A 26568-nucleotide genomic window follows, 5' to 3' on the forward strand; every position below is an offset into this window, starting at 1 on the left:
TATATACAGCTACTGAAATTCCAGTTCACATAAACCAATGATCACAGACAAGGATATTTATTGAAGTATATTTGAAAGAGTGAAAACCTGTTAAAACATAAATACTCACCAATAAAAGTTTAAATTCATTATCGTATGTTCAAATAAAAAATTGAGCCATCCTCATTAGTATAGTAGTGAATATATAAAAACAAAACTGGGCCAGCAATTTATTGCAGAGGAATATGTGAGCAGCAGAGAAATACACCATTCATTTCCTTTCCCAGCATAGCTAAACATCTGCCATAAGATCTGAATATTCTATCTTTAGGGTCACTGTGTTTTGGTTATGGCATTTCCAGTGTGGGTTCACATCCCAAAATACTAGATATTCTGAATGAGACTTCCTTAGTAAAGTTTATCATGCACTAAAGTTAAGCAAATTTTCTTTATTGTAAGACTCAAATCTTTTGATAGTCTGATAATAAGCATTTTTTTAAAAAAGGGATTTAGTATTCAAAACTTCACAAGGCTGTGTGCCCACAAGCCATTTCTCAAATGCCATTAAGTACTACTAATCCCAGAAACGTTCTTTTAGATATGTTGTGTTAAGGCACTGGTACTTTGAAGGAACAATCCACTAATACATTAACAAAATTTTGCATTAATATATGTCTCAAAATACTCTGCTTTTTGTTACATCCAATTAGCGTTATTTGTAAAAAGAATTTGCAAATGTTGAGCAATGATATAACTAGATAGTAAATGACTTGTACAATGATATATTATGGCTGTCTTATTGGCATAAAATGGACCTGGAGTTGCAAACCATAATGGATCCATGAGATCACAGACATTTTGGTTGACAATGGACATTAGTTTAAGTTGAGGAAAGTGGTAGTATGGTAGTCTTAAAGAAATAAGTTACAATTTTTTTTAAGGAAGAATTGAATTTCAACTGTATATATTCATGCGAACCCCTACATGCCATTAAATCTATATATTTTGGTGCAGATGGTTTTGTGTTCTTACCAGGAAGGCTTCTCACAAAACTGCTTGATGACTGCCACCTGGTTGGAAGTATTGTCAGACGCCATAAATTGTAAGATACACCTTGATTTCAAATATGTGAAAAATCGTGCTCAGTGTTAAGCATCGAGGAAATTATCATATCCAATCTAGGCCATACTTTGGCCATTTAAAGCTAAGAAAAACTGAGAACATGGATCTTGAAGATATTTGGACTGGATCAGCTCTTCCTTTCTCATCATTAATTTGGAAAACTAGAACAGATCTATCCCTGGACAGTCCAAGTAAAGAAATTGTTTTGCTTAATTGCTTTACTAGGTTTTTGAATGAATGTGCTGATGGTTTAGAATTTCTGCTTTCTTCATAAAGACTCACCTACATTTTTGTCTTTTAAGAACTATCCTCGTCTGTTGTATTATGAGGATTATAGTATCAGTGTACAGAGCGCCAGTGAAATTTTGATATTACCTCCTTGAAATTTTTGGTAAAACAAAAAATATCTCCTCCATCTGTACTTACATCCAATTCTCATTCACAATGCCGTAATTATCTTTTATCTTTGATCAGATGTACTAAAATCAAGAATTAATATTTTTTCACAAAGCCTTAATAAGTATATTTTATTTTCAAATTCATTAACTCCTTTTAATGATCCTTTCTTCTTTCTTATATTGACTTATTTTTCCTTTAGTTTCTTGAGTTTAATGCTTCTTCATTATTTTAACAGTTTTATAAGCGATTACTATGTTAAAGAGACAGTATTAAGTCACTGGGAGTAGAGTGGTGAGCAGGAGAAACTAAGCACTGACCCTCAATATTTGTTTCCTGAATACATTAACAGGTTATTGATTTTTCACTGAGCACAGGTTTGACCACATTCACAAATTCTGATCTCATCATTCATTTCTAAATTGTCCTTTATGGTTTCATTTTCTTTTTAATCTAGTGTCATTATATGATTGGAGATTTTAAATTTCCGAAATGCCAAAGTACTACTCTACAGATCATTTACTAAATTAAAAGAACTACTTAGCTTTACAACAGAGAAACCTGGCGATTACCATATGAAACAAATATTTCAGTTACCTATTGCTGTGTAACAAACTACTCCAAAATTTAGTGGCTTAAAACAGACAATATTTTACACATAAATCTGCAATTTGGGCAGGCTCATGGGGGAAAGCTTTTCTCAGCTCCACTTAGCACCAGCTAGGACAACTTCTGAAGGTTAAGGGTTAGAATCATCTGAAGGCTCATACCCTCATACGCTTGGTGCTGGATGCCAGCTGTTACCTCAACTACAGCTGTAATCAGGACAGCTTTACTCAGCTTTTCTGTGTGGTTACTTGGCATCTTCGTAGCATGGTGGCTGTGCTTCATCCCAAGTGGGTCAGGCAGAAGTTGTATTGCCTTTTGTGACTTAGTCGTGGAAATCACAGTGTTACTCCTGCCATAAACACAGGCTCACCTGGCCAGATTCAAAAGGAAGGACCATGAGCTCTACCTCTTGGGGAGTGTCAGTATCACATTATAAGGTGAATATGCAGAATGGGATATATTGGTGTGGCCATCTTTGGAATGTACGTTCTGCTACACCAAGTGAATGAACTAAGGATACCATAGTGGTATAATGACATTGTATGCCACCTAATGGGTTACAAATTAAAATACAAAATTTCTCCTATGAAGTATTCTTGCCAAAATATTTAATCTGTACCTAATTGGGTCTCTAATCCCAAATTCCAGTTAATGGGAAATACTGGGGATAAAGAAGCACATTAAAAAATACTTTGAGAAAACGAGAAGACTCCAGAATGTGATATTCTATAAGACAACTATCCTGAGTGCTTAAAAAGTCAATGTTGCAATAGAGTTGTGGGGGAAGGGCCATTCTTATTTTAAAAGATACAAACAATGCACAGATGTAATTCATGAACTTGGTTCCTGAATTTAAAAATAACCTATGAAAGACATTCTTTACACAAGTGAAAAGAATGAACACAACTGAGAATATGAACACAGACTATTACAGATTATGGAATTATTGCGAATCTCCTTAGGTGTGAAGTTACTGGGGGGTGTGGGTCAAAACTTTTGGCTTCCCTGGGCTACTCTGGCAGAATTGTCTTGGGCCACATATAAAATATACTAACGATGGCTGATGAGCTTTAAAAAAATCACAAAAAAATCTCCTAATGTTTTAAGAAAGCTTACAAATTTGTGTTGGACTGCACTCAAAGCTGCCCTGGGGCACAGACAGGTTGCACAATTGTTATATAGCAATTAAGTAGGAGGCAGCCTTTATTCTTAGATGTGATGTGTTACAGTATCTACAATTTATACTCAAATACTACAGCAAAATATGTAAATATTATGTATAAGCAAACCAAATGTGACAACACATTAACCATTGCTGAATCTAGCTAGAACATAACAGTGTTCATTACTCTTTTAATTTTTCCAAATGGATAGTGGCTGTTAGTTTCTAATTTATCATTAACTGTGGGCAGAAAAAGCAGACTGACATACCTGCTTGTTGGGTTATAAAAAGGAAAAAGCATTATAGCTATCCCTGAGTCTTCAAAATCTTTACTCTCATAATCTTCACACCCATCAAATCTAGAGATCTCTTTCTCACATTAATTTTCAGAGATAGGTTCTGACTTTATAAATGGAAGTTTAATCTATTTTACTGGATATTATCCCATTAATTATCCCAATCTAAATAAGGAGTGAAAGGTAATAGACGGTTTTTACAAATTCCTTATGCCCACAGAGCCTTGCTCTCACATGAATGTACTAAGTGTATCCCTAATGAAAAAACTAAAGCAATATTTATTGATCAAATGCTATGTGCCAAATACTCTTTTAAAGGTTTTGTCTTTTATTAACATTGCATCCTCACAAAAATACTATTAGGTGGTACTATTATTACCATTTTATAAAACAAAGGCACAGGGGCATGTTTTGCCAAACATCACATAGGCAGAGGTGGAATTATGAGAATTATTTATATGTATCAAAAAGATATGCCAAGGCTGGTATTTCCCATGTTCATTACATTAACAGAATCATTTTCTGTTACAGCGCTATACAAAGTGTGGTCCATGTGTTGACACTGGTCCACAAATTGTTTGCTTCTGGTCTCTGCAAAAGTTATAGATACTGAGAGCAAGTATTTAGAAATGTTTGCAGCAATCTGACAGAGTTAACTCAGTTAAATACCATAATAAAAAACTGAGGCTTTTGTTTTGTACGTCAGTTTTTTTCTTTTCATTTTTCTGGTATTCTAGTATTTATTTATTTAAGAGAAGGAGTCTTGCTCTGTTGCCCAGGCTGGAGTGCAGTGGCACGATCTTGGCTCACTGAAACCTCTGCCACCTAGGTTCAAGCAATTTTCCTGCCTCAGCCTCCTGAGTAGCTGGGATTACAGGCACCCGCCACCACGCCTAGCTAATTTGTGTATTTTAGTAGAGACGGGGTTTCACCATGTTGGCCAGGCTGGTCTTGAACTCCTGACCTCAGGTGATCTGCCCACCTGGGCCTCCCAAAGTGCTGGGATTACAGGTGTGAGCCACTGTGCCAGGCCCACATTTTATTTATTTCTTTAGAGACAGGCTCTCACTCTGTCACCAAGCTGGAGTGCAGTGGCACAATCATGGCTCACTGAAGCCATGAGGCAGGGGCTCACTATGTTGCCCAGGCTAGTTTTGAACTCCTGTCTTTCCACAGTGCTGGGATTACAGGTGTGAGCCACTTCACCTGGCCCATTATTACGGCATTTTAGAGAAGCACTGTTCAACAACAGTTTGCAGGGGAAAGGGTCCTTGATGGTTTGGGATGCAGTGCATCAGTATCGATCTTCTAAAGTCTAACAGGGACTGAGTGATGCTACAGTCTTTCAACTATTTAACATATGAAAGAATTTCTGATAAATTGTGAGCATGAAGTAAAAGGGATTCCCACATGTTCTGTAACAAACAGAAGATTTCTTAAATTATAAATTATCTGCTAAAGGGCACTTTCTAAAGGCCATCGTATTCTCTTTACATTACACATAGGAGGACTTCCTCACCAATATGATTTCTCTGATGTAAAGTAAGTTGATCACTGCGAATAAAGGCTTTTCCACATTCTTTACATTTATAGGGTTTTTCACCAGTATGAATTCTGTGATGTCGAGTAAGCTCTGAGTTAACACTGAAGGCCTTCCCACATTCTTTACACTTATAGGGTTTCTCACCCGTGTGAACTATGTGATGTCGAGTAAGTTCTGCTTGAAGACGAAAGGCATTTCCACATTCTTTACAGCTATAAGGTTTCTCACCAGTATGAAGTCTAAAATGTTGAGTAAGATGATACCGACGACTAAAGGTCTTTCCACATTCCTTACATTCATATGGAATCTCACCAGTGTGAATTCTTTGATGTAACGTAAGTCGATAACTGCAAATAAAAGCATTCCCACATTCATTACATATGTAGGGCTTCTCACCAGTATGGCCTCTGTGATGTTGAGTGAGATGATAGTGCCGACTGAACGTCTTCCCACATTCCTTACATTCGTAGGGTTTCTCGCCAGTATGAATTCTGTGATGTTGCGTGAGATGAGTGCTACGAATAAAGGCCTTCCCGCATTCCGTACATTTATAGGGTTTTTCACCAGTATGAATTCTGTGATGCTGAGTAAGCTCTGTTTGAAATCGAAAGGCTTTCCCACATTCATTACATATGTAGGGTTTCTCACCAGTATGAATTTTAAAATGTTGAGTAAGATTATAGCGACGACTAAAAATCTTCCCACATTCTTTACATACGTAGGTGCTCTCACTGGTGTGAATTCGCTGGTGTGAAATAAATTGATTGCTATGAATAAAAGCCTTCCCACATTCCTTACATTCATAGGGTTTCTCACATGTATGAATTCTGTGATGTCGGGTAAGTTCTGCTTGAAGACGAAAGGCTTTTCCACATTCATTACATATGTAGGGTTTCTCACCAGTGTGAATTCTGTAGTGTTGGGTAAGATTATAGCGACTACTGAAGGTTTTTCCACATTCCTTACATTCATAGGGAATCTCACCAGTGTGAGTTCTCAGATGTAAAGTAAGTTGATAACCACAAATAAAGGCCTTCCCACATTCCTTACATTCATAGGGTTTCTCACCAGTATGAGTTCTATGATGCCGAGTAAGTTCTGTTTGAAGACGAAAGGCTTTTCCACATTCTTTACATTCATAGGGTTTCTCACCAGTATGAATTCTATGATGTCGAGCAAGTTCTGCATGAAAACTAAAGGACTTACCACATTCTTTACATTCATAGGGTTTTTCACCAGTATGAATTTTCTGATGTTGAACAAGGTATGAACCATGACTAAAGGCCTTCCCACATTCATTACATTTATAGGGTTTGACACCAGTATGAATTTTCTGATGTTGACTAATATGTCGTTGTACCCTAAAGGTCTTGCCACAAACCTTACATTCATAAGGCCTCTCACCAGTATGAATTCTTTGATGTTCAGTTAGTTGATAATGAAGTCTAAAGGCCTTCCCACATTCTTTACATTCATAAGGCCTCTCTCCAGCATGAATTGTCTGATGTACTCTAAGGTCTCTAACACGACTAAAGGCCTTCCCACATTCCTTACACTCATAGGGTTTCACACCAGAATGTATTCTCTGATGTTCAGTAAGGTGATAATGAAGTCTAAAGGCCTTCCCACATTCTTTACATTCATAGGGTCTCTCCCCAGCATGGATTGTCTGGTGTACTCTAAGGTCTCCCACTCGACAAAAGGCCTTTCCACATTCCATACATTTATGGGGTCTCTCACCAGTGTGAATTCTCAGATGTTGAATAAGGTATGACTGTTGTTTAAAGGCCTTTCTACATTCCTTACATTCATATGATTTCTCTCTAGCATGAATTTTCAGATGTGGAGGATGAGATATTTGTTTTTGGATTATCATTTGACTAACACAACCCATCTGGTGTCCCTCTTGTCTCTCAAATTCATGTTTGCACTGCAAAGCATTTCTGAAAATGGTGTCCTCATGGATGGTGTTTTTACTTTTTCCCCCTGTCTGCAATTGAGATAAATAGAGTTTGCAAACATTCTTTTCTGAAAGTAAATTCGTGGTGATATACTTGTATTCCAAATCTGCGAGAAAAAAAAAAAAAAAAGAAAGAAAAAAAAGAAAAAAGCAAACAAATGCTATAATGCTATTTTTCTGTGTTGGGGCAGGGATGGGGGTTGTACCTTATAGTAGAAATAAAAGATAAAACAGAAATAACATACATTAGAAATAAATGGTTTAGAGCAGGAGTCAATAAACTTTTTCTGTAAAAGACCAGATAGTGAAGGTGTTAGGCCGTGGGAGGCGTATGGTCTCTGTCACAATTACTTAGCTCTGCTATTACAACACCAAGGTAGCCACAGATGATAATAAGTGTGGCTGTGTTATAATAACACTTGACTTATGGACACTGAAATTTGAATTTCAAAAAATTTTTACATGACACAAAATCTTGATTTTTTTCAACCACTGAAAAAATGAAGAAACCAGTTGTAACTTATAAGCCATGCAAAAACAGGCAGTGAGGTATTTGGCTCATGGGCTATAGTTTGCTGGTTCCTAGCTTAGAGAACTCTAAATTATTGTAGTGCAATTTAAAAGAAGGCAAAATACCACAGAAAATGATGTGACTTTTAAGAATGGTAAAATAGGCCGGGAGTGGTGGCTCATGCCTGTAATCCCAGCACTTTGGGAGGCTGAGGCAGGTGGATCATGAAGTCAGGAGATCGAGACCATCCTGGCTAACATGGTGAAAGTCCATCTCTACTAAAAATACAAAAAATTAGCCGGGCATGGTGGCAGGCATCTGTAGTCCCAGCTACTCGGGAGGCTAGGGCAGGAGAATGGCGTGAACCCAGGAGGCGGAGCGTGCGGTGAGCCAAGATTGCGCCACTGCACTCCAGCCTGGGTGACAGAGCGAGATGCTGTCTCAAAAAAAAAAAAAAAAAAAAAAGAATGGTAAAATAGGTGAGTAGGAGAATCGGGTACATCAGTGGTCCTCCTATTTAGGATGGATTTAGGGGAGTTTCTTACATATACTGTTCTTCAGGCACCAAACCAGACAAAATCAAAATCTATAGGCACAAGTCCTGGATATGTGCGTTTAAAATCTTTTTCATCAAATAGCTTTGATGGGGATCATTTTGAAAATCTGTACATAATTCGTTTCCCTTTAAAATAGAGTTTCTTGTTCCCCTTACAATAAAACCCAAACATATTACCACGGATAAAAAGTCCTTTCTTATTTGTAAGACCTTTGCAAACCACCTCTGTAAATATTACAAACAAGTCACCAAGAAGGCAGCTAAGTATCATAACTTAATTTCCCCAAATTATAACATAGTTATGAATATACCTCCCTGATTCCAATCTCATCCTAGTCCAGCAATTAAATATGCTCTTTCCTAGATGACTTCCCTTCTGAACGGGAACAAAGGTACATCCAAAATTGCTCAGTCAAAAGTATAAATGGAAAAGTCATTTTTGTATTTCGTCATCTTCTAATGACCTATTGTCACCTTGAACATTAGGTATCTCTAAAACTGTTTACATTTGCCCTGTGTGTGTGGCTACTGTTCCTTCTCTTTGTCTCTGTCCCATCTCAAGTACTGAGATATTTTATATGGTGAGCATCAGTTGTGTTTTATCATTACTCATTCACAGATCCTCAAATTCACTCCTAGTCAATAACTACACTGCAGGTCCTGGCTAGTAGAGTGGCAAGGAGAAGAACACAGGTTTTAGAAAGGAGAAGAATAAACACCTTTATTCTCAGACATAGTAGGTTGAATTGTGGCCCCCAGAAAAGACATGTTCCTAACTCCCAGTGCCTGTGAATATGACCTAATATGGAAAAAGGGTGGGCCCTAAATCCAATAACAGGTGTACTTATAAGAGCGAGGCATAGGGAGATCAAGAGAGGGTGCCGGCCGGGCGCGGTGGCTCAAGCCTGTAATCCCAGCACTTTGGGAGGCCGAGACAGGCGGATCACGAGGTCAGGAGATCGAGACCATCCTGGCTAACACGGTGAAACCCCGTCTCTACTAAAATACAAAAAAAATTAGCCATGCGAGGTGGCGGGTGCCTGTACTCCCAGCTACTCGGGAGGCTGAGGCAGGAGAATGGCGTGAACCCGGGAGGCGGGGCTTGCAGTGAGCTGAGATCCGGCCACTGCACTCCAGCCTGGGTGACAGAGCCAGACTCCGTCTCAAAAAAAAAAAAAAAAAAAAAAAGAGAGGGTGCCATGAAGATGGAGGCAGAGACTGGAGTGATGCATCTGCAAGCCAAGGAACGCCAAGAATGGCCAGTAACTACTATTCTTTTTTTTTTTTGAGGCGGAGTCTCGCTCTGTCGCCCAGGCTGGAGTGCAGTGGCCGGATCTCAGCTCACTGCAAGCTCCGCCTCCTGGGTTCACGCCATTCTCCTGTCCCAGCCTCCCGAGTAGCTGGGACTACAGGCGCTCGCCACCGCGCCCGGCTAGTTTTTTGTATTTTTTAGTAGAGACGGGGTTTCACCGGGTTAGCCAGGATGGTCTCGATCTCCTGACCTTGTGATCCACCCGTCTCGGCCTCCCAAAGTGGTAACTACTATTCTTTTCATGAATTGTTGGATTCAAATGGCTAAAACTTTGTCTAGAATTTTTGCGTTTGTGTAAATGAAAGATACTGACTTATAGATTTTTTTTCTTATAATGCCTTTGTCTGGTTTTGGTATCAGGATAATGCTGGACTTGAAGAGTGAGTTTGGAAGTATTCCCTTGTCTTAAAGTTTCTGGAAGACTTTGTGTACAATAGGTACACAAATGCAAAAATCTAAAACTATAAAATGTCTAGAAAGGCTAGGGGCAGTGGCTCACGCCTGTAATCCAAGCACTTTGGAAGGCTGAGGCGGGCGGATCATGAGGTCAGGAGTTCGAGACTAGCCTGGCCAATATGGTGAAACCCTGTCTCTACGAAAAATATAAAAATTAGCTGGGCGTGGTGGCGGGCACCTGTAGTCCCAGCTACTAGGGAGGCTGAGGCAGAAGAATCGCTTGAACCTGGGAGGTGGACGTTGCAGTGAGCCGAGACTGCCACTGTACTCCAGCCTGGGCGACAGAGAGACTCTGTCAAAAAAAAAAAAAAAATTTCTAGAAGAAAATAGAAAATTTTTGTACTTTTTATATTGGGCAAAGATTTCTTAAATATGATCTGAAAGGATAGTCCATAAGAGAAAAATGTGATAAACTGAACTTAATCAAATTAAGTGCTTATGCTATTCAGAAGACACTGTTAAGAGTTTACAGATCATACATTTGATAAAGGACTTACATCCAGAATACATAAGGGACTCTCAAAACCCAATAATTAGCAAACAACCAATGCAATTAGAAAATGGGCAGAAGGCCAGGTACAGTGGCTCACGCGTGTAATCCCAGCACTTTGGGAGGCTGAAGCAGGTGGATCTGAGGTCAGGAGCTCGAGACCAGCCTGGCCAGTGTGGCGAAACCCCATCTCTACTAAAATACAAAAATTAGCTGGGCATGGTGGCACATGCCTGTGGTCCCAGCTACTCAGGAGGCCAAGGCAGGAGAATTGCTTGTACTCAAGAGGCGGAGGTTGCAGTGAGCCGAGGTTGCACCACTGCACTCCAGCCTGGGCAATAGAGCAAGACTCTGGAAACAAAAAAAAAAAGAAAGAGAAAGAAAGAAGGCAGGCAGGCAGGCAGGCGAACGAAGACTGTAATAGATGTTTCACCAAAGAAGATATATGGATGATAAATTAAGAATAAAAAGTTGCTCAGGATTATTAGGCATTAGGGAAATGAAAATTAAAACCATAATATGATACTGTAACTCATCACCTATTAGCACAGCCAAAATTTAAAAGACTGCCTACACCAAGTGCTGACAAGAATGTGGAAGAATTGGAATTTTCATAAACTTCTGCTGGGAAAGTAAAAGGATACAACCACTTTCTTCTTTTTTTTTTTTTCCCAGACATTATCTTGGTCTATCACCCAGGCTGGAGTGCAGTGGCACAATCTCAGCTCACTGCAACCTCTGCCTCCAGGGTTCAAGTGATTCTCCTGCCTCAGGCTCCTAAGTAGCTGGGATTACAGATGCCTGCTACTATGCCTTTTTAGTAAAGATGAAGTTTTACCTTGTTGGCCAGGCTAGTCTTGAACTCCTGACCTCCAGTGATCCACCTGTCTTTGCCTCCCAAAGTGCTGGGATTACAGGCATGAGCCACCGCCACTGGCTGATACAACCACTTTCAAAAACAGTGTGGCAGTTTCTTAAAAAATAAACATATATTTATCATATGATCTACCCATTCTACCCCAGATAGTTACCCAAGATAAATGAAAGCATAAGTCTATACAAATAATTTTACATGAAAGTTTCCAGTAGCTTTATCTGTAATAGCCAAACACTGGAAATAACGCAATGTCCATCCCTATAGATAAATGGATAAATAAATTGTGGTACATCCATACAATGGAATACTACTCAACAATAAAAAGGAATGAAGTACTGATACATACAGCAACATGGATGAATCTCAAAATAATTTTGCTGAGTGAATGACACTAAATTTTAAAAATCACCATATTTTTAAAAAAGAAAGAAAAAAATCACCACATAATTCCATTATACAAAATTCTAGAAAATGAAAACTAAGTTATAGTGACAGAGAGATGATCAGTGCTTACCTGGGCAGTGGGTAGAGAGGGACATGAGGGAGGGATTTATTTTGGAGGTGATGGATATGTTTATTATTTTGATTGTGTAATGGTTTCACAATATACAGGGTAACTTAGCAAATTTTATACTTTAAATGTGTGCAGTTTACTATATGCCAATTATATGTCAATAAAACTGTTTTAAAATGTTATAAAAATTGGCCGGGTATGGTTGCTCATGCCTGTAATCCCAGCACTTTGGGAGGCTGAGGTGGGTGGATCACCTGAGGTCGGGAGTTCGAGACCAGCCTGACCAACATGGAGAAACCCTGTCTCTACTAAAAATACAAAATTAGCCTGGTGTGGTGGCGCATGCCTGTAGTCCCAGCTACTTTGGAGGCTAAGGCAGAAGAATGGCTTGAACCCAGGAGGTGGAGGTTGCTGTGAGCAGACAGCATACCATTGCACTCCCGCCTGGGCAACAAGAGTGAAACTGTCTCAAAAAAAAAAAAAAAAAAAAAAAAAAAAGTTATAAAAATTGACATTTAAAATGAGTACATTTTATATTACATATATTATACCTCAACATATATGATTAAGAAAATACGCTAGTTGGCTGGGCACAGTGGCTCACTCCTGTAATCCCAGCACTTTCAAGGGAGGCCAAGGTGGGTGGATCACAAGGTCAGGAGATCGAGACCATCTTGGCTAACATGGTGAAACCCCATCGCTACTAAAAATACAAAAAAAAAAAAAAAAAATTAGCCGGCTGTAGTGGCGGGCGCCTGTAGTCCCAACTACTCGAGAGGCTGAGGCAGGAGAATGGCGTGAACCCAGGAGGCAGAGCTTGCAGTGAGCCGAGATGGCACCACTGGACTCCAGCCTGGGCAACAGAGCAAGACTCTGTCTCAAAAAAAAAAAAAATACACTTGTCCTATGACCCAGAAATTCCACTTCCATATACTCCCAAGAAAAATGAACACCCAAGAGAAATGAAAACATCTGAACACAAAAACAATTGTGCAAGCATGTTCACATCAGGTGGCATAATCTGCTTTGGGAATAAACACAGATGGCTCATCTCAGAACCTTTGCATTTGCAGCTTTTTCTGCTTGTAATGTTCTTCCTCAATATTCACATGGCCTGAGACCTTACTTTATGTCTCTGGTTCAAAGATCAACACCTCAAAATGGCCTTTCCTGATCTTACCTAAATTAGCCCTACTAACTCCCCAACACTCTAGCTCCTTACTCTGCTTAACTTTCTTCACAACACATATGAAAACCTGATTATTATCTGTTTACTTATTGACAAAATGTTTCTATAATATCAACATCTCTACGACAACAACAGTGTCTCCCAGTAGTGCCTAATCTCTAGCACAGTGCCTGGCTTAGGTTAGGTAAATGGGAAATACTTGATGAATAAAACTTGGACAATAGAGGAATGAAGATAAATCAAAATGTAAAAGGAGACCTGGAAACAAAGGTAAAATGGTCATTGATGGGGAGGAAAGAAAGCACCCCCACTTTGAAAGAGGAGAGAAATAAGAGAGAAGAGAAACAAGGAGTATGGCAAATTGGGTAAAGTTCCTTTAGTAGCTAATGTGGAGAGAATCTGAATGCTTCTCAGGTATCAGTTCTTTCTCCACAGGTCTCAAGCCTTTGAAGGCAGCTTTCCAAACAACTCAGTGCTGTGCCTCCTCCCTGACATCATGGGTCATAACTTGTGATAGCACCCTCCTCCCTGATTTGCTGTCACTCACCTGTGTACCAACTCCTTGTCCCTTCCCTCATTACTATCCAGGGCTCTTGCTGTTGCTCCAATAAAGTAATCACATCTGGCTTAGGAATGGTATATCCTGCTCAGGAGAAAAGAAACGACACATGTTGTAGAAAAACACAAAAACGACCGTAACCTTGACATGACAATTCACACTTGGTTACATCTGTAAGAAACTGCAGGTGAAAATGGTACTAGATAATGCCATGACAGCAAAGAAGAAAAAGGCCATCTAAGAATATTCACGTTAACATGGACTCACAATTACAGGACTAAAGAGACAAGGTAAGAGAGCGAAAAGGTCTGCTTTGCTGCTGAAGGCAGTACAGAGAGGGCACCAGTGAGCACGCCCTCTGGAGCCCTATGGCCTGGGTTCAAATCTTCTGCCACCTACCAGCTGTGTGACCGTGAAAGTTACCCTTCACATGTTCACTTTTATCAAATGCAAAATGGGGCTGATATTACTGACTTCTTAGGGCTGTGGTGAGAATTAAATGAATTAATATATGCAAAGGCATAAAAATATGCCCAGTATATAGTATTATTTTGTTGTTGTTACTATTTTCCTAGGAGAAATATACTAAGTTTCCTAAAACATTTCCAGGTTCTTCCTCGGATATTCCTTCAACGGAAAATGTAAATTCACAGACTTTAACTTTCAACTGCAAAGCAGGTTAAGGAGAATATGTCTCCTCTAGGATGGGGTGTGTTGGCTTGAATTTTAAATGACTATTGGTAACTCTACCCACCACTGTATAATCCATAGAGGTTCTTTTGATAATTCAGGAAAACTAGAATTCTGAGACTAGCTGTTGTCTTGTAGGAGGGCCAGATATTAACACAGAGCAGCTATAGGAATTCTGAGTATATGCATTATATGAAATCTGGTTTCTCCGAAAATTTCACACAGCTCAAACCTGGAAATTATTGAGAAAAGCAAGCAATAACAGGAAGAATCAGAGGGAGGAGTGAATGTCACTGAGGGACAGAAAGGTGAAGCTGCTTAACACAGGTGCCCATTTCCACCCCAACACTGCTGAAACTATGACTTTAGAAATAGGGGGAGTCAGTTGGCTTCTTAAAGCAGAGTTCTGAAGTTTGACAGCGGAGAAAGCTGATACTCCAAAAAACAGATTGTAAACGATTTTGGCAGATACCTTACCCAGTGAGACCAGGTTGCTGTAGTTCTCCAACATCACATCCTTGTATAAGTCCCTCTGCGCAGGGTCCAGGCATTCCCACTCCTCTTGGGAGAGGTCTATGGACACATCCCTAAATGCCAAGGATACCTGAAATGACAAGCCTATGTATTAAAAAAAAAAAATTAAATGTATTTTCAAGATGGAAAACTGCTTTGCAGGAAAGAAGCAACATAGTAAGCAAATAAACTGGGGCTCAAGCCTGCAACGTGTATAAAAGAATAAGGAAATTAATACTTCTGAAATAAAGTGTTTATATGCTTTTAAAGCATATTGTTGATGCAAATTAAGTGAAATAGCATGAATAAGCACATTGCCCATTATGTGCCTGCAGTTTAAGTTCTGAATAAATGCAACTTCCATCATCCTCTCTTCCCTTCAAAAAATTTTTGGAAAAATAATTTTTTCACCAAAAAGTATTCTAAAATCTCTCTTGGAAAACAGGATTTGACTGACATTATGTGATTTCATTAAAACTCAGGTTCATCATGATGCAAAGCAACCTCATAAAAAAAGTCTTCAGTTAGTATATTTATTGGCTAGCTAATAACATCATCCATCTTGTGGATATAGCAGACTAATTCTTCTTTTATTCTTAGGCATTTGGGTTGGCCAAAATGTTTAAGGTCTTCCCCAATCCTGTTTCCACCCATCATTAGGGATCAGAGCCTATTTCCAGCTATCATTAGGGATTGGAGGATCTTCCTATCTGCGACCCCTGCCATACCTCAGGAACAATTGCTTTGTTCCTAAGCCAGAGGATGCTGATGTATCCACAACGACACTGATGTCACTGGAGACCAGCATAACCTCCTCAACCACAAAATTGACTTTTGTTTTATTATTCATCCCTTGGAGATTCCCTGGCTAGATCACTGAAACTACCATATGCAGGCCCCAGTCACACTCCAACCTAGTCCTCTAAGCCATGCATGGGATCTCACCTCTGCCTCTGAGGCTGACATGGAAGATAATGTTTGAGTCACTGCAGAAGACAAAACACTGAACACTAAATCCCATCCCATCCACCCACAAAACTCAGGTCTGTGCAGTCTAATGGGACCACCATCTGTGTGCCATAGAACCACGACTCCTGGTCAGGCGTGGTGGCTCACACCTGTAATCCCAGCACTTTGGGAGGCCGAGGCAGGTGGACCATCTGAGGTCAGGAGTTCGAGACCAACCTGGTCAACATGGTGAAACCCCATCTCTACTAAAAATACAAAAATAAGCCAGGTGTGGTGGCGGGCACCTGTAATCCCAGCTACTTGGGAAGCTGAGGCATGAGAATCACTTGAACCCGGGAGGCGGAGGTTGCAGTGAGCCGAGATGTTGCCACAGCACTCCAGCCTGGGCGACAGAGCAAGGCTCTGTCTTAAAAAATAAAAATAAAAATAAAAAAGAACATGACTCTGATAACAGAAACTCAAATATTTCCCTTGATGGACTTCATCTTTCACTGCTCCATCAGTGTTCCTGAGAGATGACTGGGTTCATAGATGAATGATCAATAAGTGAGCACAGATAAGAGAAAACAGGAGCAAACGAGGAAGACACTAGGCTATTTGGGACTATCCTTCACTGTGATAAGAGTAACTAGGGAGCAGGTTCCATAACAGGGTTGTCTTAGGAAGGAAGTCTCATGATAATGAGACTTCAATGATCACATGAATTTAAAAACACAGTATTTCAAGGAAGAAAAACACAAACTTACATCAGCCATGGTTTTAGAACTGCAAGAACTTGTCAGTTCTCCTTGGGCTTCCTCCATGGAGAAGCACAGAATCCAGAGAAGCCGAGGCTGGGGGAAGAAAAAGTGACTGAGAGGCCAGAAGTGTCTCAGAACTCCTAAAATGACTTAAGTTAATAAGATCTTGTTTTGCCATCATTTCTACTTCCAACCCCACATTCTGTACATATAAACCGGGGAAGATAACAGGGAACCCAGATAAAGCCAAACCCTCCCTATACCATGAGAAACCACCTGTGCAAGTGTAGATACAGAGTAGAGGCCTCCTGCATGAAGCACGACCAGGAGCTCCAGCAGAACGGTCTCTGGCTCACTTCAACTTCTGGATGCTGCTGATCTGTAGCTGAGACTGAATTGTTAGGTCCTGCCTTGAGCAGATCCTCTTCCACCCATGCCCACCTTAGGGCTGAGAAGGGGCCACCCATCCAAACCCAAATATCATTCATGGCTTGGCTATCTGCCTGGACTCCACAGACAGGAAGGCAGAAGACAGTGGGCAGCCCTTCTCACTGCAAAACTGCACTCGCCCAAGGGTAGCCCTTCCCCAGCTAGAACTACAGCCCCCAGAATCCTCTGTTTCCAACCAATTTCCTAACTGAGTTCCCAATCACGAACATCTATGAATTCACTGACCACTCCAATATCTCAATATCAAGGCTGGGGTGGTGTAAATTCATGCCCATGGTTGCCAGGTGATGACAACAAAAATAGCTATTTTTAGGATCTTCTGCATGATGGGTCCTTCATCATATCAACATTTAACCATGCAATGCATTTATCTCCATTCAACAGATGAGGTAATGAGGCCTTAAAATAAAGTACCTTGCCCAAAATCACAGTTAGTAAGAGACAGAGCTGTGTTCTGAATCCACGTTTCTCTAATTATAAAGCCAATTATCTTTTTTTTTTCTTTTTGGAGACAGGGTCTTGCTCTCAACTCTGGCTTTTGCCTCTGAAGCCCAGAATTTTTTCAAATGAAACTTATGCATGGGTAATTCACTAAAAATAGCAGCATATCATCCACTGAAGTTATTAAATTTCAATACAATGAAGCAGATCCTAATTAAGGAAATACCAGTTGACAGTTATTAGAATGGCAGACTTAAAAGATTAACAATATGCCAGATGAGCAACATCACAGGGAAATGAATATCGTGTAAATGCTACAGATTTGTAGGACCTTAAAACATGGCATGTAGAAGGATGTGAGAGACTTTTACCATCTAAATCTAATTTTAGGACTCTACCCAAAGCAAATGATTGTAAATGTGCATTAAGATGCATGCAGGTTAGGCCAGGCACGGTGGCTCACACCTGTAATCCTAGCACTTTGGGAAGCCAAGGCGGGCAGATCATTTGAGGTCAGGAGTTCGAAACCAGCCTGGCCAACATGGTGAAACCCTCTCTCTACTAAAAATACAAAAATATTAGCTGGGCATGGTGGCACATGCCTGTAATCCCAGCTACTTAGGAGGCTGAGGCAGGAGAATCACTTGAACCTGGGAGGCAGAGGTTGCAGTGAGCTGAGATCGCGCCACTGTACTCCAACCTGGGCGACAGAGCAAGGCTCTGTCTCAAAAAAAAAAAAAAAAGATGCATGCAGGTTAGGGGTGTAAAAAGCTTATTGGGAAAAACAAAAATAAAAAAGATGCACGCAGGGAGGGTGGAATTCAGCATTCTGAGTCCAGCAATAGCTGACTGGTTAGGTAAGTTACAGATCATCTGTGTAACAGAATAGTAAATAGACATTAAATACTATACTAAATTGGAGAAAATATATAAAGGATTTGGGAAATATCCAAGATATGTTCTAAATAAAAAATAAGGTTAAAACCCAGAAGGTACAATATGATTACATTTGTGAAAAAATACACACACACATACATAAAGAAAGAATGAAGGACAGGCAGAAACCAAGAGAGAGAAAAAAGTTAAAAAATGTATATATCCATATGTCAGCACTGCCGAGCTACATGACATTACTTGATATATTTTAAAGTATAATCTGTAACTTTTAAAAATAATTTAGGCTGGGTGCAGTGGTTCACGCCTGTAATCCTAGCACTTTGGGAGGCCGAGGTAGGTGGATCACCTGAGGTCAGGAGTTCGAGACCAGCCGGGCCAACATGGCGAAACCCCATCTCTACTAAAAAATACAAAAATTAGCCGGGCGTGGTGTCACATGCCTGTAATCCCAGCTACTCCGGAGGCTGAGGAAGGAGAATCACTTGAACCCGGGAGGTGGAGGTTGCAGTGAGCTGAGATCGTGCCACCGCAGTCCAGCCTGTGCAACGGGAGCGAGACTCATCTCAAAAAAAAAATATAATAATTTAAAATATACACACAGGCAGATATATGTACTTATTTTTCATTTTGATAAGAGAAAGCCTTTCCTTTTTTGAACAATCTTCTCTTGAACGTGAAGGAAAAGCTTAAGATAATCTAAAAACAGCTGATATATATATTATTATACTATATTATATTATATTTTATATATATACATATATTTTGAGACGGAATCTCGCTCTGTCACCCAGGCTGGAGCGTAATGGCGTGATCTCGGCTCACTGCAGCCTCCGCCTCCTGGGTTCAAGTGATTCTCCTGCCTCAGGCTCCTGAGTAGCTGGGATTACAGGCACCCACCACCGCGCCCAGCTAATTTTTGTATTTTTAGTAGAGACGGGGTTTTGCCATGTTGACCAGGCTAGTTTCGAACTCCTGACCTCAGGGGATCCGCCCTCCTCTGCCTCCCAAAGTGCTGGGATTACAGGTGTGAGCCACTGTGCCTGGCCAACAGTTGTTATATTTTTACTGAATGTCTTTTTTCCCTTTAGCTCATAACATCGGAACCAATTCTTTTGATTTTTCACATATGTCCATGTATGCTAATATACTGCGATGTCTTATACATACAAATGCTGGTCACAATGAAGTGGCTTTTCATGTACTCCTGACAAACGTATTGACAGTTTGTGCTCTGAAATTTTCCTTTCAGCCACAATATCCTCCAAACTGCTGCTGAATAATCTTGTCCCATTAGCCTCATTTTGAATCTAACATCATTACAATAAAAACTTAAGGTATGAAATTGTGCTGTTCAATACAAATATAGTTATTAAATCAAATTTTAAATAAAATTAAAAGTTCAGGCCGGGCATGGTGGCTCACACCTGCAATCCCAGCACTTTGGGAGGCCGAGGCGGGTGGATCATTAGAGGTCAGGAGTTCGAGACCAGCCTGGCTAATATAGTGAACCTCCGTCTCTACTAAAAATACAAAAATTAGCTGGGCATGGTGGCGGGCGCCTATGGTCCCAACTACTCAGGAAGCTGAGACAGGAAAATCGCTTGAACCTGGGAGGCAGAGGCTGCTGTGAGCTGAGATCTCGCACTCCAGCCTGGGCGACAGAGTGAGACTCTATCTCAAGAAAAGCAAGTTAGTTTCCCAGTCACACTAGCCATATTTTAGGTGCTTATTAGCCACATGTGGCAAGCAGTATGTTCTACCATACTGGAGAACACAGAACATATCCATCATCATGGAAAGTTCTATTGGACAGCACTGGACATCTCCTTCCAATGAACTCCCAAGGCCTGTGACCTGAATTTCTTTACTGTTTTTTATTACCTTCTACCTTATACTTATTCAGTCTATTCTGATTTTAGACTCTCTGCTGTGCAGAGGCACTTATGTGTTTTCAGTTCTCGTATTCCTCTAATTACTAACACAAGATTCAGTATACTGTGAGCCCTTATATCTGACATTTGACTAAAATTTCATTTTTAGGCATTTTTTTCGTACAAGTAGAAGACATATACATAAGATATTCACCATATAACAACTTATAATAATCAAATATTAAGAACACTAATAGCTATAGTAGGCAGCAGGTTAAATAAACTATGGTCAGTTATGATGACACACCAAGGCCTTACTAATACTAATCATATTGGTCCATATTTATTTTTGGAGGAAGACATCAATGATGAGTTACTAACTGATACAGGCAAATTAAAGGAGCATGTGCCATTATGGGCAGGGTTATAACGTTGTCATTAATAACACAGACTCTGTTAGATTTTCAGAATGTGAATCTTTGTCTGACAGCTACATACTTTTCAGTTAGTTTGTTGGTAAATTAGGGATAAGAACAGCACCTATCTCACAGGGTTGTCATGAAGATTGAGATAATACATATATCCCACTTAATGATACACAAGTACATAATAAAGTTAGCCAGTATTGGCCAGGTGCGGTGGATCATGCCTGTAATCCCAGCACTCTGGGAGGCCGAGGCGGGCAGATCACGAGGTCAGGAGATCAAGACCATCCTGGCTAACACGGTGAAACCCCGTCTCTACTAAAAATACAAAAAAATTAGCCAGGTGTGGTGGCGGGAGCCTGTAGTCCCAGCTACTCAGGAGGCTGAGGCAGGAGAATGGCGTGAACCCGGGAGGCAGAGCTTGCAGTGAGCGGAGATGGCGCCACAGCACTACAGCCAGGGTGACAAAGTGAGACTTCATTTTGGGGAAAAAAAAAATCTCTTTTATTATTGCAACTACCAAAGGGGAGACATCATTCTTCAATATAAAACTAGCTAAAATATCTAATTAAGGCAGGGGTCCCCAACCCCCAGGTCACTGACTGATACTGGGCCATGGCCTGTTAGGAACTGGGTCACACAGCAGAAGGCGAGTAGCAGGCCAGCAAGGGAAGCTTCATCTGTATTTACAGCTACTCCCCATTGCTAGCATGAACTGCTTGATCTCTGCCTCCTATCAGATCAGCTGCAGCATTAGATTTTCATAGGAGTGCGAACCCTATTATGAACTGACCATGTGAGGGATCTAGGTTGCATGCTCCTTATGAGAATCTAATGCCTGATGATCTGTCATTATCTCCCATCACTCCCAGATGAGACCATCTAGTTGCAGGAAAACAAGCTCAGGGCTCCCACTGATTCCACATTATGGTGAGTTATATAATTATTTAATTACATGTTATAATGTAATAATAATGGGAATAATGTGCACAATAAATGTAACGTGCTTGAATCATCCTGAAACCATCTCCCTCTCCCTGTCTGTGAAAAAATTGTCCTCCATGAAATTAGTCCTGGTGCCAAAAAGGTTGGGGGCTACTGTAATAAGGCCTTCAATAGATAACTTTAATATGAGGCTCGATCTTGTTCTCCTGTTCTATATGTAAAGATTTACATAAATATTTATAGCTGTTACCATCTTATTCTGTTTTCTTTTTTTGAGACGGAGTCTCACTCTGTTACCCAGCCTGGAGTGCAGTGGTGCTATCTCGGCTCACTGCAACCTCCCAGGTTCAAGCAATTCTCTGCCTCAGCCTCCCGAGCAGCTGGGATTATAGGCGCCCGCCATCACACTTGGCTAATTTTTGTATTTTTAGTAGAGATGGGGTTCCACCATCTTGTTCAGGCTGGTCTTGAACTCCTGACCTTATGATCCACCTGCCTTGGCCTTCAAAAGTGCTGGGATTACAGGCATGAGACACCACTCCTGGCCTTATTCTGTTTTCTACTGTTATAAATCTGTCCTAGAAAATGCTATCTGCATAATGGAACCCTGAAAAAAACCTAGCCAAGATAAGAGTATTGCTATGTCCTGTAAAAGCAACCTTAAAAATCTAAAAAAAGCAGTATAATCCTGAAGAACTGTCTTATTTGATAAATTGTGTCATATTAATTATCCTTAATTGGTTTATATAACCCTAAAAGGTGTAAATTTCTCAAAGGTTAATCAAACTTAGCAGGATTCATTGGTGTCTTTCTCTTCTCCCTTTGTGCACAGAGATATAAGAAAGCTATGGTTTAGGGAGAATTAATTTTTCTAACTAGGAGCTAGAAAGTCTTGTGTCCTTTGAATAATTTTTTAGTGCAATTTCTATTCTGCAGGAAGAAAAGTGCAGGTATGTGTGTGCACACACACGCACACACACAAAGTGCACTGAAAAATCTTGCTAAAATAGGTCAGGCATGGTGGCTCACACCTGTAATCCCAGCACTTTGGGAGGCTGAGGCAGGTGGATCACCTGAGATAGGTGGATCACCTGAGGTCAGGAGTTCGAGACCAGCCTGGCCAACATGGTGAAACCCCATTTCTATTAAAAATACAAAAAATTAGCTGGGCATGGTAGCAGGGCCTGTAATCCTAGCTACTTAGGAGGCTGAGGCAGGAGAATTACTTGAACTTGGGAGATGGAGATTGCAGTGAGCTGAGATCGCACCACTGCACTCCAGCCTGGGCAACAGAGCGAGACTCTGTCAAAAGAAAAAAAAATCTTGCTAAAATATAGCTCCCCAAAGTATTAATAGTGAGCCTGGGGCTACTTTAACTTTCTTCTTTATAAGTCCCTTATGTAATATAACTGAGTAACTAAATAATTTATAAAAGGTGAACATTAATTCTATAACCAGAAGTATACAATAAATCTGTATCCAATTATAAAGTAAAATGTTTTAACACATCAGAAGCAAGTTGGTTTGACATGTATGGAAACAGCAGGAAAACAGTGTGACCATTATAAATAAATGCCTACCAGTTCTTGAACATTATTCTTCAATTCAACAAGACCTTTTCACTATTAAGATTCTTCTCTTAATACACAAGCCAGGTGAACAGCATCTGCAGACTGAATAAGAAAATGTGAGCAAAGCAGACAGAAGAGTGTTTGGTTCTTCTTTACTTCTCCAGCAAGTAATCAGTTGAAATGTTTAGATGGCCAGGCGCGGTGGCTCAAGCCTGTAATCCCAGCACTTTGGGAGGCCGAGACGGGCGGATCATGAGGTCAGGAGATCGAGACCATCCTGGCTAACACGGTGAAACCCCGTCTCTACTAAAAAATACAAAAAACTAGCCGGGCGAGGTGGCGGGCGCCTGTAGTCCCAGCTACTCGGGAGGCTGAGGCAGGAGAATGGCGTGAACCCGGGAGGCGGAGCTTGCAGTGAGCCGAGATCCGGCCACTGCACTCCAGCCTGGGCGGCAGAGCGAGACTCCGTCTCAAAAAAAAAAAAAAAAAAAAAAGAAATGTTTAGATATAATCCTTGTTAAATGTCTTTAAATCCTAATATTAGTGAGATTCATATAAAATTTAAAATTTGCATCTGGGTACAGTGGTTCATGCCTGTAATTCCAGCATTTTGGGAGGCCGAGGCAAGTTGATAACCTGAGGTCAGGAGTTCAAGATCAGCGTGGCCAACATAGTGAAACCCCATCTCCATTAAAAATACAAAAATTAACCGGGCGTGGTGGCAGGTGCCTGTAATCCCAGCTACCTGGGAGGCTGAGGCAGGAGAATCACTTAAACCCAGGAGGCGGAGGCTGCAGTGAGCCGAGTTCATGCCATTGCACTCCAGCCTGGGCAACAGAGCAAGACTCCATCTGAAAAAAAAAAAAAAAAGGGTATGATTCTTCATCACTATGACTATTACTTTACTTAGATGTACTTTTTTCTTATAACTAACACTGTATAAACATAAATCTCAACTCATGGATTCCTTGGAAAAAAATCCCTGCTCATGTTCACACAGATTTCTATACTTGGACTTCCAATTACATTCCCACCTCTAAAAGCCTTGAAAAGAGGCAACCATTATCACCTGCTTACTGACACCAGTCAGGTCATCTCTAATCCTGTCATACTTCAAAACTGAGGTCTTTGGAGAAGATTGGAGAAGACGGATGATGTGATTCTACCTCAACATTAATCTCAATAAAATAAAGTTTTAACTTTAGACTCCAAGATATGCATTTCTCTACCATTATAGAAAGTGAGTGCAGAGGAATGATTTGAAAAATGAGAAGGTCATTTGGAGGCCCGTGAAGAGGAGGGTCCACCTGCATGGTCCATTGTTCACTAGAAAGGAAGGCCTAGGATAGGTCACTGCACAACTCAGGAAAAGCAAAGCAATGTTTCCATCTCCTCAAAACAAAACCACTTTATGTATTTATTTAAAGATTTATTTAAAGATATGGACCAGAGAGTTGCAATTTATGTGCCAAATAATTTTGTCTTTTTAGATGGAATCAAATGAACTTTTTCAAAGGGAAAAATGCAAATGAAAGCCACAGAAAGTAGCTGGGGATGTGATTTTTGTGACTGTGAGCAATGAGGTGACAGGCTCTGTGGTAGATTGTGGCTTTGCTTGACATAGCAGTGTGGTACCATACCGTACGACCGGGTGCAGGCAAGGCTGTGTGAAGATTAGAATGTGTGATTTCCATTTTATGAACAAAAACGAAATATAAACTTACCTGGACCTGAACTTTTAGACCTGCTACAACAATTGTTCCCTCCTTTTCAGGATCCTTGTTTTGATGAATAGCAGGATGGGGGAAGAAAAAAAAATCATGAGACAGCAGGCCTTTCTTAGAGCACAGACCAACCTAGAATATCCCCTCCAGCGCTACATCTGCGCTAACCTTACGCCCATAACAGCTGTGTGAGAGTGAGGCTGGGATGTGTCTCTGAACTCACACCAGATTTCTAGATCAAAGGTATGGGAATGCAGTGGTTCTGAAAAATGCAGCTGCCCACACAGCGGCTCCAACTGGGCACTCTTCCAACCTGTCGTCCCAGGAGTCTGTTTTAGGGACACTTCTAACTCAAAAGTCCAATCGCCAACCCAGGTCTGTACCTTCTTGCTGGGAACCTTCATCCCAGAGCTCAATATTTGACTTCCCTCTTGGGACACTGCTCTGTGCAGACACCGAGGCCGTGAGGGGAGTAGAGGGTCAGTGACACACACCAGAGGGTCAGGCACTTGTCCCAACCTCACATCCGCACCCGCACCCACACCCACCCAACCCGGTCCTGACAGGCGCCCCGTCGCGCGCACACGCATACATACACCGTCTGCCACATTTTGTCACACAATCCCCCTTCTCCGCTCCCCACGCACGCACAGGCCTGAGGCTCCCTCCGGGCACGACACGCCAGGTCTTGGCCCTGGAGCGCCTCACTTTGGGTGGCAGTTCCAACCCCAGTCCTACTCGTAAGAGTCCCGTCCGCCTCACCTAGCTCGGACTTCTTGCCTGCCTGTGAATAAAGTACCCAGGCGGCTGAACCCTTAAGAACGCAATGTAAAGGGCCCTCGGGGTCCAGGCAACACTGCCCACGCGGCTTCTGGGAAATGTAGTCCACAGCCGGAAACTGGTTCTCTTGGGCGGAGGCGCAGGCGCGCGCGCATCCGGCGGTTTCACTCCACGTCCCGGGAAGCCACGCAGGAAGCTGAGGAGGAGAATAGACGCTTCTGGGCCCCTCGCCAGGCCAGTTGAGTGTGGGACCGCCGAGTGCAACCCTGAGGTCGAGTGCGTGCGAACTGGGCTATAGCTCCGCCAGGCAGGGTTTTGTCTGTTTCACTCCTTGAGGTAGTCCCGGCGTCTGGTACATAGTAGGCGCTCAATACGTGTATTGTAAAGAATGGGTGCCTGGCCATTTGTATTTGCCTTGTGAGCGCGTGCGTGTGGCACCGTGAGGGTTGCGGGACCGACGGAGCCTCTCTGGCTGTGGCGGGACCGACGGAGCCTCTCTGGCTGTGGCGGGTTGTGTTTCTGCATGTGTGTAATTTGAGTGTGAGTCGGTGTGTAGTGAGTGAAGGGATCTGACTGGAGAAAACCACAGAAAATACTCGGGGCTGTGATTTTTGTGACTTTGGCCAATGGGACGACAGGCTCTGTGGTAGATGGTGGCTGTGCTTGACGTAACAATGTGGTACTGTGCCGGGTGACTGGGTTGCCGGCAAGGCTATGTGAAGGTGAGAATGTGTGATTTGGAAAATCTGGGTATGGAACGTCACGGGTGCCAGTGGAATTGTGACTCTGTGTGTATAAAAGTTTGCATCCATAGGCCTATATGTCTGTGGAATAAAGATAGTATGTTGCATCTTCTTGGAGTATCAGCTTTATTTAAAGATTTGGATCAGAAAGTTGCAATTTATATGCCAAAGAAATTTGTCTTTTTATATTGAATCAAATGAATTTTTTACAAAGAGAAAAATGAAAATAATAGTAACTTTTAAAAAATATTAAGAATTTCCTTCCACTTTTCTATTCT

General features: G+C 41.2%; 1 protein-coding gene across 2 annotated transcripts; it reads right to left on the reverse strand.

The window, feature by feature from the left end:
* Positions 1-41: 41 nt before the first annotated feature.
* ZNF546 (zinc finger protein 546) lies at positions 42-24755 on the reverse strand. 2 transcript variants are annotated; one of them, XM_007996819.3, is made up of 5 exons: positions 24273-24755; positions 16450-16536; positions 14699-14825; positions 13520-13615; positions 42-7174 (listed from the first exon to the last, which is right to left on the reverse strand). In XM_007996819.3, exons 1-5 carry the CDS (start codon positions 24354-24356, stop codon positions 5055-5057), a joined length of 2514 nt encoding a protein of 837 aa, XP_007995010.2. In that variant the 5' UTR covers positions 24357-24755; the 3' UTR covers positions 42-5054. The 2 variants fall into 2 exon arrangements, with proteins under 2 accessions (XP_007995010.2, XP_072872586.1); XM_073016485.1 differs by lacking the exon at positions 24273-24755 and adding an exon at positions 23053-23142.
* Positions 24756-26568: the final 1813 nt, after the last annotated feature.

Source organism: Chlorocebus sabaeus, chromosome 6 (genome assembly GCF_047675955.1).
Source record: "Chlorocebus sabaeus isolate Y175 chromosome 6, mChlSab1.0.hap1, whole genome shotgun sequence".
Classification (NCBI taxonomy): Eukaryota; Metazoa; Chordata; class Mammalia; order Primates; family Cercopithecidae; genus Chlorocebus; species Chlorocebus sabaeus.

Bases quoted from the DNA above. Each gene is read 5' to 3' on its own strand.
- ZNF546 (XM_007996819.3), bottom strand. From the start codon at position 24,356: ATGCAGGTGGACCCTCCTCTTCACGGGCCTCCAAATGACCTTCTCATT. The intron at 14,826-16,449 runs GTAAGTTTGTGT...TTGTCATTTCAG, and splicing joins GTTCTAAAACCATGGCTGAT to GTATCCTTGGCATTTAGGGA. The intron at 13,616-14,698 runs GTAAGGTATCTG...TCTCCTGAGCAG, and splicing joins CAGCAACCTGGTCTCACTGG to GATATACCATTCCTAAGCCA.